Source organism: Mus musculus, chromosome 8 (assembly GCF_000001635.26).
Source record: "Mus musculus strain C57BL/6J chromosome 8, GRCm38.p6 C57BL/6J".
In the NCBI taxonomy this organism is placed as follows: Eukaryota; Metazoa; Chordata; class Mammalia; order Rodentia; family Muridae; genus Mus; species Mus musculus.
Window position 1 is genome coordinate 41,302,756 of NC_000074.6, and position 17,233 is coordinate 41,319,988.

General features: G+C 35.8%; 1 protein-coding gene across 10 annotated transcripts in view; it reads left to right on the forward strand.

Moving 5' to 3' along the window:
• Window positions 1-17,233, forward strand: part of Pcm1 (pericentriolar material 1) — a 94,605-nt gene that overhangs the window by 63,272 nt on the left and 14,100 nt on the right. For 4 of the 10 annotated variants that reach the window (XM_006509298.3, XM_006509302.3, XM_006509299.3 and 1 more), the window contains 7 exons: window positions 1,232-1,396; window positions 6,765-6,937; window positions 7,254-7,385; window positions 9,403-9,523; window positions 10,547-10,705; window positions 11,090-11,226; window positions 13,165-13,299. In XM_006509298.3, coding sequence (XP_006509361.1) covers window positions 1,232-1,396; window positions 6,765-6,937; window positions 7,254-7,385; window positions 9,403-9,523; window positions 10,547-10,705; window positions 11,090-11,226; window positions 13,165-13,299 — 1,022 coding nt within the window. Of the gene's footprint in view, window positions 1-1,231; window positions 1,397-6,764; window positions 6,938-7,253; window positions 7,386-9,402; window positions 9,524-10,546; window positions 10,706-11,089; window positions 11,228-13,164; window positions 13,300-17,233 lie in introns of those variants that run through there. The other 6 variants (XM_006509301.3, XM_017312615.2, XR_001778411.2 and 3 more) reach the window with 5 other exon arrangements.

Below are 17,233 nucleotides of genomic sequence, written 5' to 3' on the forward strand. Positions count from 1 at the left end.
CATGGTAGGTTAGATTTGAAGTCATTCCTAATTAAATTAAAATGGATTAAGCAAAACAAAACAAAAAACAGTTAAGGATGATAAAGCCATTAGCCAGTGCCTGTCACACTTTAGAATGGAAACACTTCACAGGCATTTCTGTCAAAATGGAAAAATAGGTACTTTTTCTATTACCACCCTGTTTGCTTATTTGGAAACTAAGGACCAGAAATATTGGAGTAACTGAAATATTTGTTTCTGTCAGTATTTTTATTAATGTTAATAAGGTAAACTATTGAAGTGGTTGGTAACTGAATAAGAGGCCACTTTTCTTTGCTCTAACAAGAAAAATAGTTGTTCTATAGAACCTATATTTTTTGAATAATATAAAAAAGATTAAGTATAAAAATAGGTAAAAATGTATAATATATAACTCTTCAGATTAAGTGCATTTAATTTTAGTCTGTTTTGCATTGGGTTGTTTTTGAAACTGACAAAGGGGAAAAAGACTCTCGGCATATATGGAAAGATAAACATCTAATTTTGGCCAAGAAAAGAAGCTAGGTAGGGTTTGCTTACCAAATGAAAAAGCATACTGTATAACTTCTGTGACCAAAAGAATAAAAAAATGACCTTGCAGGTAAGGCAGTGGTGTGACACATGCCTTTAATCCCAGCACTTGAAGGCAGAGACAGATATTTGTGAGTTAGAGGCCAGCCTGGTCTACAAACTCTTTCTCAAACAAACAATGTAAGAAATAAAACAATGAAATATGAGGGTTACTATTTCAGTGGGAAGAGGATAGACTTAACCATCAGTTCATATAGAATAAAAGAAATTGAGTTGTGTCATACAATAAAATGAGTGTGAAGTGTAAAGAGCTTAGAAAATGTAGCATTGTGAGTTTTTGTTTGTTTGTTTTTGTCTTATTTTGTAACCTTGAAGATGTTTTACCTTGGAGTCTAGTAGAGAACTCAGATCTTATGAGATTTGCCTTCCGTTTAGTTGCCTTCCGTTTTGTTGTGATGAGTATCAGAAGATAAATGAACTGTTAGAATACTAATTATTGTCACCCAGTCCTTCTAAAGGTTATTCTGAAGGTATTCAAGGCCATTATTTTGTATTCCGTTTATGCCAGGCCATAAGTACCACTAAAAACCCAGTTACTTGTACTATTTTACTGTGGAAATGAGTTTCCCTTTCAGATGAAGTTAGTTGCAACTGATAACAGCTGTCACTTTTTTTACCCGAGGGTATGAAAGTGCCAGTGTGTCTAGCACATGTGAACCTTGCAAAAATAGGAACAGACATTCAGCCCAGACTGAAGAGCCTGTTCAAGCAAAATTATTCAGCAGAAAGAATCATGAACAGCTGGAAAAAATAATAAAATATAGTAGGTCTGCAGAAATATCTTCAGGTATGTTCCTCTTTTTTTGTTTGTTTTAATCGAGGGAATTCATCTTAAAATGAAAAGCTACACTAAAGCAAGTTTTAATAATAGACTATCACAGATTCCTATCATGTGAAAGGTTTTAATCATAGAGAAATGTAAACTACAAATAGCCTGTGTTGCTGTGATCTCTTTAGTGTTTCTGACACGTTAAAAAATTCTTTGTAAACAAGTAATTGTTATTAATACGGAATTCCTAATTGAAATTCTAGTAATCTTACTTAAATAGGATTTGATATGAAATCATATTACTTCTCTTCTTAAGACATTTAATGCATCCTGCCTGTGATAAAATGTGTGTGCCTTATTTTAACAAATACAGCTAGCAAGGAATTAGTTCCTTCTTGCCTTGTATATTCACGTCGTCTCACAGTCCTTTGCCTTGAACCCTTTTCTTTCAGTGATACTGAGTTAGAGCATTCCCATGACTGCCATGTTATTTCTCAGCTCACCAGGTTTTTTGTTTTTGTTTTGTTTTCTCCTTTCACTCATAAATAGAATTTTAATTCCATAATCTTGAAATTTTATCTGAATCTAAGGTTGAGTAGCTCTCCCTTTCCTCTTTCATTTCCATTTGTGTTAGTGTAAAGCTTTTCTGTTATCTGAGTCAGTATATAATATTAAGTGATTTTTAGATGTCATGTTGTCCTTTTGATTCTTTTGAGGGCACGTAACTACTTTTTATATTTTTACACTAAATATCATTATAATAATGTGATTGGTGGTATGCTGTAAGTGTTTATTGAATGGAGTCAATGACTATCACCATTTTAAGTATTCACCAGTATTTAATGATTTATAAAAAGAATAGGTACATTGAAGTACATGGAGTTGGTAACCATAGATTCAGTCTCATTTGTCTCCTTTGGTGAATATGGTATCATCTATTTGTATCATACTTTATATACAAAATTTTGGTTATAGAATTTTTATGCATATCATTTGAGCCTATAATGCTCTATTATTTTATTTTTATTTTTCAGTTGGGGAATTACAGGGAAGGTACTTGCTTTCTTCCAACAATTTTTAAAACGGCTGGCAATACAAATTGTACTTTTCTGTAAAATCTTTGAAAATGATGCCCTTGTAATGATGCTTGTAACTATTCTTTGGGATTCACTTGTGGAAAAATGAAAAAAAAATGAGGGTTTAGTGTTGGCTGAACAGCATAATTCCATCTATGTATAAATAGAAATATAAAGGGAAACAAGCATAGAAGAAAATGTATCAGAACATTTGCAGTGATCTTATGAACTATGTTTTCTGAATTTTACGTAGTAGATAGTTTTTAGTTTTTTAATCAGAAAAGAAACTTCACATTTGCTTGTATTTTGAAATGGCTTTCTCAAATTGCTAGGAGTTAGTAGCACTTTCAGCTATAAAGGTCAAGATTGTTTTGGTAAAAATAATAAATCTATTGCCCTGGACTCAGCAAAATTTTTAAATTTTCATCTCCTTTCACTATTTTTACCCAACACTGTTATTGTCAAAGAGTCGGGTAAGAGTTGAGAAAAGGTACAGGCATAATAAAAATTGAGTAGAATTATTTTAATTGAAAGTCAATATTCCAGACCTTATTATTGCCATTAAAAAAAGAAGTCTGGTACAGTGGCACATGCCATTAATCTCAGTACTTGGGCAGAGTCAGGCATATCTGTGTGAATGGTAGCCAATCTGGTCTACATATTGAGTTGTCTGGCAGAGGTACATAGTAAAAACCTGTTTCAAAAAATTTATTGAATTTTTTGTGAATTAAATAGTTTGAGGGTGTAAATATGCTGCTCATCAATATTCTAAAGGGCGTGTTTTTCATTTTCTGTGACACTAAGATACTCTACATTATTGATGCTTGTTGTGACTTGGCCTATTAACATGGTAATTAGAGTGCAACATTTATTGGTATTATTGGATTATACTTTCCTCTTTTCCCACAGTAATTATAGGAGTGTCTGTTTTTATACTCTCTACCCTCAAAAAAAAAAAAAAAACAGGTAGTGTATCACTGTGGTTGTCATCACTAATCACAGAAGCTTAGTTTATAGCAGGGCTTTTAAATGAGAACACTTTACAGTTTTAAATGAAACAATATTTCTATGGATGTTTTTGTGCATATATGTTTATGCACCAAGTGAATGACTAGTGCCCGAGGAAGCAAGGAGAAGGTATCTGATCCCCTGGGACTATAGTTAAAGGTGCCTGTGACCATCCACGTGAGTGTTGAGAATCAGGCTAAGCTCCTCTGGAGCCCCAGCCAGTGCTTACTCCTAACCACGGAGCGCCTCTCCTGCCCAGCCAAGGAGAATGTTTCCAAATACAGCATAAACTATTATTTGCAGTAACATGTCACTGTGGGTAAATATCTTTTTAAATTTTCTTTTTTTCTCACTCACTTATTCATATTATAATAGGCCCTGTCTTTACAACATTTTATGCTTATCCTATGTCTAACCTTTACTACAGCACATGTCAGAATTTTACAGCAGTCTAACAGTTGAAAAGAAATACATGTGAAGTGCCAGGAGGTAACAGTCTACTTAGTTCTAGTGTCCATATTTGTTACTTTTCTTTATTGAACTTAAAGTCCTTATCCTGATTTGTTTGTTTTAGTTTTATAAGTCAGTCTCTCTGTAGAGCCTTGGCTATTCTGGAGCTCTCTGTGTAGACTAGTCTGGCCTTGAACACAGATCCACCTGCCTCTGCTTCCTGAGTGCTGGGATTAAGTGGTGTGCTACCACGCCTGACTTGTTTTGGTTTTTACTTTATGAGTGTGGTGTTTTGCCTGTATATGTCTGTGCTTTGGGTGCCTGATGCTGGAGCTGCAGACAGTAGTCAGACATCATGTGGGTGCTGGAAATTGAACCTGACTTGAGTCCTCTAAAAGAGCAGCTAGCATTCTTAACTTTCGAGCCATCTTTCCAACCCTTGAATTTCTTTTCATTTTTAGATTTAGCTTGGTGTATATATGTTACTCACAAAAAATAAATCCGCATATTTTGAAGTCTTTGATTTATATTTCACAGTTGGCAAAACTGGCCACTTTTCTTGTTTTAGAAACATGAAACCTAGCCAACACATCTGTAAAGGTAGTAGAAACATTTTTTGTGACATAGTGTTTAAAAATCATTTGTTTCATATATTTGAGATATTGAAACGCATTAAGGTTTTTATAAATAGATACCAGTGTTTTTATGCTGCAACCAGTTTCTGCTACCAGTCAGTATCTGAAAAAATAATATACCATCAAAAAAAAAACCCCAACTATGATGGGCATAGGCTATAATAAATATAATAGAAATTTAGAAATATTCCAAAATGCTATTTTGATTCAGAAGTACAGATTTGTATTAGTACATATTTATATTATTTAGAATTACAAAAGTATTCTACCTCCAGCAGAACATACGAGGGATTTTTTATTTAATACGATTTGCATATGATATACAGTTATAAAGACATCTTAGCTCCTTTCTGCAGTGATATGCAAATAGAAAGTAAAGTCCTATTTGAATCCTTAGAGGACTCTAGAGAAGGTAAAACAAAGGCAAAAGAGATGGCTGAGCTATTAAATATTTAACTCTAGATAAAACAAGAACCCAGACCTGACAAAAGTAGATTAGACAGTAGTAGAATCAAGATTAGGTTGGCAGAGAAGAGGGAGCTTTCTAGCATTCATTTTAGTTTAGGAGGAAAGACTGACATGGAGTTTAAATCTCTTAACTACGCAAAAGGAGAGATGAAAGTTAGAATTAATTAGGAGTAATTTTATTGTAGAATAATTCATCATAGCAAACTACTAAGCCATTAATATACTATTTTCTTAGAGCTTTGAAACATCATTTTAAAAATTAAACTATGGTTTAACTTGCCATACATGAATTGAAAGTTTTCATAACAAATAATATATCCTGATTTGGATGTTTTCCTTTAAGTCTTGGTTTTCATTTCTACTTAATGTCACATTCATTTTAACATATCGCATGTGGACATTTTGAAACTATTAAGAGATAGCATCTTTTAAAATGTCTGACTGCCTTAAGGACAGATCGTTTATGTTTGTGGAAATTAATATCTGGACATGTAGTGCAACTTAGTTAATTAGTACAAAGGTTAATTTTCATTATTTTTGTATTATCTTATTTCTATTCTGCAAAAGTGATTTATCTTGATACTCTTTGCATGCTTAAAAAACATATATTGAAACAATCAACCTTTTTTATTTCTTTTTTTTTTTTTTTTTTAAAGAATGCTTCTTTTTTTTTTTTTTTTAAAGATTTATTTATTTATTATATGTAAGTACACTGTAGCTGTCTTCAGACACTCCAGAAGAGGGCATCAGATTTCGTTATGGATGGTTGTGAGCCACCATGTGGTTGCTGGGATTTGAACTCGGGACCTTCAGAAGAGCAGTCGGCGCTCTTAACCACTGAACCATCTCGCCAGCCCCTTTTTTATTTCTTAGAATCATTGATTTTTGAAGAAAAAACTAGATCCTTGCAGTTCTACTGTCCTAGTAAAATTGCAGAATTTGAGAGCTAGAAGAACTACTTGGGAATGGGTTGCTTTTGGTTCCATTTCTGTTTCTAGAAAGAACACAAAATTACCTAATTTATACCCTGAATAAAAGTTTAGGGCTAACAATATGGTTCAGAGTAGCATATGTGAGGTGCAGGGATTGTTTTCCATCAGCAAACACTCACCCCAAAGAGTATGACTTTGAAAGAGTGTTGCCCGTCCATGGGGCAGTATTTTATTTAAATAATTCAGTGATGTGGAAAGTCTGACAAGTATAGATGGGCATCTTCTACTCTGATTTGTACCAGTTGAATACATATTACATTGTAGTGACAAGTTATGACATAATTATGCATTGTTAAGCCATAGCATTTTTTCCTCTGAACATTAATAGTAGATCTCCCCTGCTTATTACATTCAAGAGCTTATTGATTTTCAGTGACTAGTCCCATGAAGTACATACAGTTTTCCAGGTTTTGTTTTTAATTGTGGTTTTGTTTAATGTTCAGACCAGTTTTTGGCTATATAGTCCAAGCTGCTGGCCTTTAACTTACAGCCTTCCTTATGTTCCCCAGTTCTAGAATTATAGGTCATTCTTTTTAACTGAGAAGTTAGTATAATTCTAAGTGGTATTCAGATATTGCTATTCTTGAATTTAAATATTTTAATACATAGTATTTATCTTAATAATTTAAGATTAATTCTTTAGAAGCCCTGAAATAGGATTTGTTGTGTTAAAGTGTAGAAAATGATGTAGATTAATAGGAGTTATTATGAAGGTATTTTATTATCATTATTTTCTTGATCTATTTTTATCTTCCAGAGACTGGAAGTGATTTTTCCATGTTTGAAGCTTTACGGGATACTATTTATTCCGAAGTGGCTACATTAATTTCTCAAAATGAGTCTCGTCCACATTTTCTTATTGAACTTTTCCATGAGCTGCAGCTACTTAATACAGACTACTTGAGACAGAGAGCTTTATATGCATTGCAGGTATCTGCTACCTCATATTCTTCTCTCAGCTTACTCAGTGCTTCTATATGGGTAGCTCCTTAAGTGAAGCACGGCCTTTCCTCTGTATATTTTGATTTATTTTCTGTTTTTTGTTTGTTTGTTTGTTTGCAACATTTCATTTAAAACTTCTTGTATAGCTTTAGTTTATCTTTACATGCATTTTTCTGTGCTTAATATTTAAGCTATGAAAAGTACTTAATTTTTCTTTCATTTGCCACTGCTTTGAAGTTTGTCACATAAATTTGGAATAAAGCATATATCTATTGTATAGAAATGTCTTTATTTCATTATTTAGGATATCGTATCCAGACACATTTCTGAAAGTGATGAAAGAGAAGGAGAAAATGTAAAGCCTGTGAACTCTGGCACTTGGGTAGCATCCAATTCAGAGCTTACTCCGAGTGAGAGCCTTGTTACTACTGACGATGTAAGCCAATATTATGTGTTAAATGCGAGCACATGTTCAATGTATAATAAAGAAAGATTGACATTATTGATAGATTATAGATATAGATAATATTGTTGATGATTTAAAAATGATATACTTTGAAGCAATAGACACATATACATATCTTTAATAGGTATTTAATACATCTTTGTTGAATTCTTCAGAAGATTAGTTAGACCAAAGAGTGGTCAAGTCAGAAAACTTTTAAATATATAAGTACAAAATAAATCAAGTCTGTAAAAGAAAGACCTGGACAAAAGAAAATCATCCAGGAAAAAAGTAAAATTTAATGTATTCTACTTAGACAAGTTTATGAATCAACTAGAAAGATCGGGGAAAAATGATAAGATACTTTTATATATTAGATATTTGAAAATGACCCGTTTACAGGTACATTTATAATTTTTGTATAGCAAATACTTAAATAATTCAAGCATCTGGAGATCTCTAAGAAAGAATAAAATAATGAAGTAGCTTATAGATAAAGAGTTATGAAATAACATTGTTGTGAATTTTACCACTATTGTAATGTTAACAAAAGTATTCTGAAGATGATATTTCTCCAAAAGGATATTTTATCTTTTTTTGGGGTAAGGATAATCTGTTTAGAAACTATTGAGGATTTTCTTTTCTTTTTTTTACTCCTAAACACGTGCTGAAGACAATACCTCCTACACTGTCCCTTTTTCTTATTCTTGTTCTATACTATGCTATAAATCATATGCTGCTATAAAAAACTGTCTAAAAATTCCATAGTTTACACTTTGTTGTGTTTGTGCATATGTAGTGCATGTACATGTGTGTGTGGTGGTGGTGGTGTAGTAGCAGTAGCAGTAGCAGTAGCAGTAGCAGTAGCAGTAGTATGTGTTTGTGTGCTTGTGTATGGAGGCCAGGAGTTGGCATGGAATGTCTTCCTTGATTGCTTTCTACATTATCTTTTGAGACAGCATCTCTCATTGAACCTGGTGCTTGCTGATTACTGGATATTGTGATCACTTGGGAAAGACTCAGTTTCATAGATTCTATTTTTATAATGTTAAATATAAATTAGGAAGTGATTACTTATTGTAGTTAGCTGAAGATGATATGTTCCTTTTTGCAGAAAATAAAAAGGCAGGTAGCTGTCTGTCTGTCTATTTATTTATCCATCCACCTAATCTATTTGGAGCATGGGAATTGCTGGATTATATCGTAAACGTTACTAGATATTGCAATAACTTGGGAAAGACTGAAATCAAGTGATAGAAATTGTATTGATGAGAGATGATGTATATTAACTATAGAGAATGCAAAAGGACCTTCTTGACTGGTGCAAATTGTCTTTGTATATGTGTTTAAACTTGATTTTGTGTGTGTGTGTGTGTGTGTGTGTGTGTGTGTGTGTGTGTGTGTGTGTGTGTGTGTTGGGAGAAGATCTCATTTTATAGCCCTGACTGACTCCTTATGTAAACCAGGCTGGCCTTGAACTCTGTGTCTCTGTCTCCATAGTACTGTGTCTAAAACCACTATATCCAGATAATGGTTTTTAGCATGAGAGAAACTAATTATGTAAGTGTATTCATTTGTCCAAACTCATTAAACAATACACTTAAAATAGGTACATTAATGTATGTTAGTTGTACCAGTAAAATGTTAATTTCATAAAATTATGAATATCATGTTTTTCTTCAGATATAAGGCAGTGAGATACATACAGTAAGGATATAAAGTGTCCATGAGATGTAAAGATAATTTAAAATGTTAACTACCAATTTATAATCTTTAGTGAAAGTTGGCTTTCTTATTTTTATTTAGCCAAAATGTTCTCCAAGATTACTTAATGTTTTAATGTCTATTATGGATTATATTGCATTCTTGTCTGAGTAGAGTTCTCATTGCAACTTTTTAGTGTCCCTTTTAAATGTATGCTTTTATGCAAATAACAGTTTCTGTGTTAAATCTTGAATGTTTATGAAATGTTTAGAAGGAATATTTAGGAATTGTTTCTTTAACTTAGGAAACATTTGAGAAGAACTTTGAAAGAGAAACACATAAAGTAAGTGAACAGAATGATGCTGACAACGTGAGTGTCATGTCCGTATCCTCCAACTTTGAGCCATTTGCAACAGACGACTTAGGTAAGTAGCGCTCTTCCTCACCTGGCCGCACCTTAGATGCTTTCTTGGCAATGTTGAAGGAATGAGGAATAACTAAGATGAACACAAAAATACCCATCAGTCCAAATCCATGACTCTTTTGTTCATTCCTTGACTTGGGGCAAATCATCCACTCTGTCACTATGTAGATGCTGACCAAGTAGGATTGCTATATTCGTGGGTAAAACATAGACCTTCATATATAAATGACAGTAGTTTTATTTTCATTAAACTTTATTTTACATTAAGGAGAAAGGTCATCTATTTAGTTCTTCAAAATTCACAGTTTTTCCAAATATTTTTTTTTCTTTAAAATTTTATCTATATGAGTAAAAATATGCCTTCAGACACACCTCAGATAGGTATCAAATCCCATTACAGATGGTTGTGAGCCACCTTGTGGTTGCTGGGAATTGAAGTCAGGACCTCTGGAAGAGCAGTCAATGTTCTTAACCACTGAGCTCTCTCTCCAGATCCTCCAAACAAATTTTCAATAAAATAAGAATAGGTAGAGGTAAAAACTCAGATTCTGTGATAATCCCTTTACTTAGGTGGTGGTGCAATCTGAGGCAAGCTACTTAAGTGCTGTCATCTGTAGGGTCATTTAAGGATTAGACAAATAACTATGATGATGTACATGAAGCGTCTCATTAATACAGTAAATAGAATACTTTAAAATCTAATTCTGGGCTAGAGGGATGGCTCAGCACTTAAGCGTGCTTGCTGCTCTTCCAGATGAATCTGGGTTTGGTTTCCAGCACCTACATCAGGTGGCTCACTACTACCTGTAACTCCAGTTCCCAGGGAACTGGCCTCTCCTGGCCTCAGTGGACTACCTGCACATATGTGTCATTCACTCACACAGATACATACATGCACATAAATAAAAATAGATCCTTGAAAAAGCTAACTTTCTTCCCTTGTGCTTAGTTTTATTTTTTTTTGGAGAGTATGCAAAAGGATTTGCTTTTGTATATTCTAGAAATATTTCTGTTCCAAATTCAGGTAACACTGTGATTCACTTGGATCAAGCATTAGCCAGAATGAGAGAGTATGAGCGCATGAAGACCGAGACAGAAAGTCACTCAAATATGAGATGCACTTGCAGGGTTATTGAGGATGAAGATGGTGCTGCCGCCGCTGCCACAGTCAGTAATTCAGAAGGTATATCTTTAGTGTGATCAAAAGTAATAATCAGAGTTGCAAATAAAAACTCTGAAGTTAACTCTAATTCCACAATTTAGGAGGATGAAGCAGGAATATTAGGAGTTTAAACCTAGTTTTGACTACATTGCAAATTCAGAACCAGTTTGAAATATATACCGGCCACCCTGTGTTTAAAAAAAGTTAAGCCCCTTTTAATTCTAGTGGTTTTGTTATTTATTTCTTTTAATTATAAGGATTGCTAAAACTACTTGGTTTTTCCTTTCTATTGTTTTAACATAAAATTATTATAATATTCTATAAAGTATCATTTAAATGTGTATATATCTATGTACATAATGTCATTGGCTTTTGTTGACATATCATTTTTCTTAAAAAAAATAGAAACTCCCATTATTGAGAATCACAATTCACCACAACCTATAAGTGATGTTTCTGCCGTCCCCTGTCCTAGAATTGATACTCAGCAACTGGACCGCCAAATTAAAGCAATTATGAAAGAAGTCATTCCTTTTTTGAAGGTAAACAATACAAGATAAAGCAGCATATATAATTTCTAATAATGACCGTATAAGACTTACTTATAAATAGTGCCATTGAAATTAACAGGGCAAAGAAAAAAATGGAAAAGTGGAATATGAGTGCGGTTGTTAATTCTAGTTTCAAGAGGCATAGACAGGCAGATCTCTGAGTTTGAGGCCAACTTGGTATACAGAATGAGTTCGAGGACAGATGAAGAGGTAAACTATAAAAATGTGTTTCAGTCAGGCTTGTTTTAATTTTTTATGTCACTTTTTAAAAAAATAGTTTTTTCATAAAATATATTGTTTCACCTCCTTCATCTCCTCCTAGGTTCTCCTTACCTCCCCACCCATCCAACTTCATGTCTTCTCTTGAGAGAGAGAAAGGGGGTGGGGGAGAAACCCTTAAAAAGGGGAGCCATAGTATCTAAGCAAAAGACTGGTAAAGTTTAAAAAAAAAAAGGCTCAGCCAAAGCACCATGAGATAGCTGTTAGACAAACTTGATCTATAATGTCATTTAAGTCAATGATCTGTCTTGGTCAGAGAAGGATATTGACATCAAATCCTGTTGTTTTGGGGTTTAATCTACTTCTGTACATTTAGGAGCATGCTTTATTAATAGGAGTCACCTGTGTTTGGAGATAGCTCAGTGGCTAAGAGAACCCACGTGTTGTTTCACAAGTGTCTACCAGGTCAATGCCAGGAGATTTGATGCCATTTTCTGGCCTCAGACACTGGCAACAAGTGTGGTACATGTACATACAGCCCCCCCACCCCCCTTGGTATCATCTAGTTTGGCTACCTCGTGTTAGTGGGAAAGGGAAATTTGACCTGGAGGAAGGGTGACAGGGCTTGCTTAAATGAATTAAATAGCCAAAAAGGAATGAGAACCCTGAGATTGTTTCAGGGCTATTCTAGACTGACCTTGAGAAGCCAACCAGGCTCAGATTTATTTCTTAATTCACACTAAACACACACACACACACACACACACACACACACACACGAGACAGATGGTGATGGATATCACAGCTTGGCTTAGATCTTACAATAATTCTCCGGTCTTACCCTCTAAGTATTAGAATTACAGACATGCAACCACGCTTGGTTTTCAAAAGGTTTTTATGGTACAGTTAAGAAGAGGCTTGCTTTAAGTGGCATTTGAAAAGAGAAAGATATTTCATAATATCTAGAGACATTTTTAGTTGTTGGTTTAGGTGCAGGTGTTGCTAGTGGAATTCCTAGGACACCATACCACAGTAACTCTTACAAGAGAAAACATTTAATTGAGGGCATGCTTACAGTTTTAGATGGATAGTCCACCATCATCATTATATAGTGGAATTTGATGATAGGCATGGAAGACATGGCAGGCATGGTGCTGGAGTAGTTTGAGAGTTCTGACCCATAGGCAGAGAGATACTGGGCATGGCATGGGCTTTTGAAACCTCAAAGCCCCATTCCTTATAGCACTCTTCTCCCACAAGGCCATGCTTCCTAAACTGTCTAATCTCACCAAAGAGTTTTACCCCCTGGGGTCTAAGCATTCAACTGTATGACTTGCTGGGGCCATTCTTATTCAATCCACAACAGATAGAGAAGGAAATCGGTAGAAGGTGGGTAAGAGTTTAAGAGTAATTGAGATTAACTGAACTACAAGCAAGAAGATAGTCAGCATGCATAACTCTTCTTACTACAGAAGGGAAGTGATGAAGAGTATGGGAACAGGAAATTTGTTTTATTGGTCATTTTCTGGTGTGTGGGTTAAAATCACCAAACCTTTTAGTGTGTTATACTATAGAGATTGGCTACGCTTACCAGTGAATCTTCCTAATCTTTATCACACAAATGCAAGAGAAACAAATTTCAAGTTGTGTAGATTAATATTTTTTAAATAATAGATAAGTTTATATCCTAACCTACTAGGATTTTTTTAGGAGCACATGGATGAAGTGTGTTCGTCTCAGCTTCTCACTTCAGTAAGACGTATGGTCTTGACCCTTACCCAGCAGAATGATGAGAGCAAAGAGTTTGTGAAGTTCTTTCATAAACAACTAGGAAGTATATTGCAGGTAAGAGTTTATTTTTGTATGAGTTACCTATATTCCATTTGTTAGGGATCTTACCATTTTCTGGTATTATAGAAGTGATTCAGTAATCCATCCTGATATTCAGTTTAGATGGCATTTTAATATTATCTCTTTTAGTTAACAAGTATAAGAGGACTTTTTGTATTTTCGTTTAATATGGCCATCTCCAGCGACTATCCCAACTTCAATAAAATATTATTGGTTTAAAGGAACTGGAGGGATGGCTCAGCTGTTAAGAGCACTTGCTGCTCTTCTGAAGGACCTGGGTTTGGTTCTCAGTACCCACGTCAGGTGGCTCATAACTGCCTGTGACTCCAGCTCCAGGGCTTGGGTATTATGCACTCTGTTCTGATTTTTTGTTTTTTTTTTAAGGATCTGTATACACTTGGCATACTCGCATAGATAGGTGCACATACACATGACTAAAAATGTTTAAATTTACTGGTTTGGTATTCTACCAATAAGAATAGTTCAAGACTGAAATGCTTAGATAGCATGCTATGATTTAATTTTAAATAATATGAGGAGTTTTAGACACTAGAAACCAGCCTCTTTAATTAGAGAAACTACTTAAGAGCATAACAGTAGTACTTTTAAACTATATCTTAATAAAATTTGGATAACTGGCATTTCACTCTCAACACTTTTTTTAGGGATCTTTAAGCGCATCTTTCTTAGATATTCATAAAGAAAGCGGGACTATGGTCGTGCCACTATGACTCACAATGAGCCTTCTGTTTTATACTTATTTTCTGACTTCCTTATTTCTTTCCCTCTTATACTGCCCAGCCTCTAATAATCTTGATTATAACATAATGCGGTGACAGATTATCTTTGGTGGGCTTGAGCCAAGGTGTATGCCTGAGAAAAAACCGGGCATGCAACAGATCTGATATAAAAGGAAGTTTATTGAGGGAAGGGAGAGGAGGAGGAGCTGGGGGGTGGGGGAGGGAGGGAGGGAAGGAAGGAAGGAAGAGAGAGAACACATGAAGAACAGAGGGAACACCAGAAACAGAGAGACAGCTAGGGTCCTTTTATCTGCCCACTGCACACACCTGCCACACCTAGTAGCATGCATGGCATCAGAAGCTACAAGGTCCCTGAGAGCTGGCAGGCCAGTGGCATTGTCTCTACACTAACAACTGTCCTATCTTGTGTTTAGATAAGCTGCAGCTTTCAATTATATTGAGGCCATGATTCTCAACTAGAGAAGATTTTTGTTTCCTGGAAGAGATTTGACAGTGTCTGTAGCTGTTTTGTTTTGTTTATCAGATAAGATGGGAGAGAGATAAGAAAAGAAGGAAGTGATATACTAGTTAGTGGCCTGGCATGCTGCTAAACCTATGTGATGTTTATCTTTTCCATTATGATGACCTAAATATTTTCACATTGAGATAGTTAAGTGATGGATATTGTTACTATAGATTAAGTAATACATTTTTCTCTTAATGTGAGGTTCTCTAAGAAATTTTGTTTTGCTTCCTGTTTCAGAGGTTAAAGTGGTTTTTAACCAACATAATATTTTTATTGATTATTTGGGAATTTCACTAATGCACCACAATCACACTCACTTTTCAGCCTTCCTCCCCCAAACAGAGATGAATAAAAAAAAAGACAGAAAAAGAAACCCACCAAGTCCAGTTTATGTTGCCCATATATTCACTGGACCATGATTAAACTGCCAGTGGCCAGTTCCTTACAGAAAATTGAGTCCTTCCCCATCCCACCCCACCAGAAGCCATCGAAGTGTAGAGCTACACTTCGTCACAATTTTTAAGAGTTCTCTTCAATGGCTTCTTGTTTAGACTGTTTCTTTGTGTGTGTGTGTGTGTGTGTGTGTGAGAGAGAGAGAGAGAGAGAGAGAGAGAGAGAGAGAGAGAGAGAGAGAGAATGTGTGCAGCACTTAGGGATGGGGAAAGAGTTGTTATAGGAGCCTTCTATGGCTCTCATTTTCAACTGTGAGTCTACAGTCATTGATCCCACTGCAAAAGAAGTTTCCTTACAGTCAGTAGCAGCTTGGATCCTAGATTTCCACATGGCTTCTGGGGACTGCATGGACCACAGACATCCACATGGCCTCTGGCGGCACCATGGCAGCCTCAGCTTGGTCTTCAAAGGCAGTACAGACTATGGACAGTATCATGTTTTTCAGGGGCAACACAGGCCACAGACATCAACATGACTTCTTGCAGCAGCACAGACCACAGACATCCACAGGGCCTTCAGGGGTATCATGGCCCAGGGCCGTCAACATGGCCCCTGACCACATCAGGGCCACAGACATCAACATGGCTTCAGGTGGCAGTCCAGGCCATGGATATCCATTTATCCTCTGGCAATAAAATGGACCAAGAATATCAACATTGTCTCAGACAGTAGCACAGTAACCAATATAACCTCCAGTGATAGCATGGACTCAGACATTCCCATGTCCCCCCACCACCACAGACATCAGCATGGTCTCAGGTGGCATCATAGACCACAGACATCCACTTGGACTACAGGCATCAAGAGAGCCTAGGCAGGAGCATGGACCATGGGCCTTCTGCCCTGGCAGCACAAAGGCTGAGCCTGCTCAAGCTCTAGGGTGTAGCCCTACTTAGCAGCAACATGCTCACAGCTTTACATGCAAATAGTCATTGCAACTAGTTGTTGATCTGGTTCAAGGTTTCTGATTTTTGACACACCACAAATACTGGACCATCACTGATACTCATCTCACATATCCAGAGTCAGGGTGCTCTTGTGGCTAGGAAGGGCTTCTGGGAGCAGGATCTGCCTGAGCTACAAACTGCTACATAGCTCCCTGCCCTCAGTGCATGAGGCTCACCAGGCATGACAGTTGTGCTCACAGCCTGTGGGCAGTAATGTACCTTGTGCTCTCTTCTTCCCAGCCGGAGCAGCAGGAGCTCCGAGGCTCCATGCTGGGGCTGACTGCCCTACTCAGGAATGCCATGTTGTTTGGTGCAGTTGTACTGTCATATCATGCCTATATCCTTTTAGAGCCTCCATGGGTCTCTTAGACTGCTCTGAGGTCCCTCAGTTGCCATCTTCAGTCAATCCAAGAACTCTGCCTTACACCTTTGGGGGCTTAAAAGGAATCTTTAGGGAAGTGGATGGTCAGGGAAAAAAACCAACTCTGTTAAGGACAGTCATTAGTCATCGCCCACAGGTCCTACAGAGCACTGAGCTGGAGGATTGATTTCTCTGTAAGCCAGTCAGTTCCTTCTGGAACCACCTCAGCACTATGACCCTGTTATCTGGGCCCAGTTGACCTCACAAGCTTCCTCTTAAACTGTTTAAGTGTAGTACTATCACTTTGCCTTTTAGCTAATTTAAAATCTGAGGGAGGTACTAATTTTCTTCATTTTAATCTTCTATTTTGTTAGTATTAAGACTAAAGAACAAATTCAATAATAATCTCAGAGTTGTTCTGACTTTTGTTAATAATGTTGACACATAATTTATAAGGTATAGAATTTATCAATGATCTTGTACTTTATAGAATAGGATTTATTAACATGAAATAGGTAAATAAGGTATTCTTAAGGAAATATCTGAAGTATTAAAAATACTTAAGATAACTGATAGGTAATGAATTTTTTATAAATTTAACTAGCTTATTCTAAGAGAAAGAAATAACTATTTTAGAATGTGGTTGAAAGAAATTATTCATAACTCATTTTTAGTCTATTTGTTCAACCCTTTTTGACTTTGGTTTTTTTTCCTGATTTTTATCACAGGGTCAAGTCTGTTGAGAGCAAAAGCTAATTTAAACTTTACCTAGAATCTTTCTTTCCTTCTCTCCTTCTATTTTTTTTTTTTTTTTTTTTTTAAATTTTTCGAGACAGGGTTTCTCTGTGTAGCCCTGGCTGTCCTGGAACTCACTCTGTAGACCAGGCTGGCCTTGAACTCA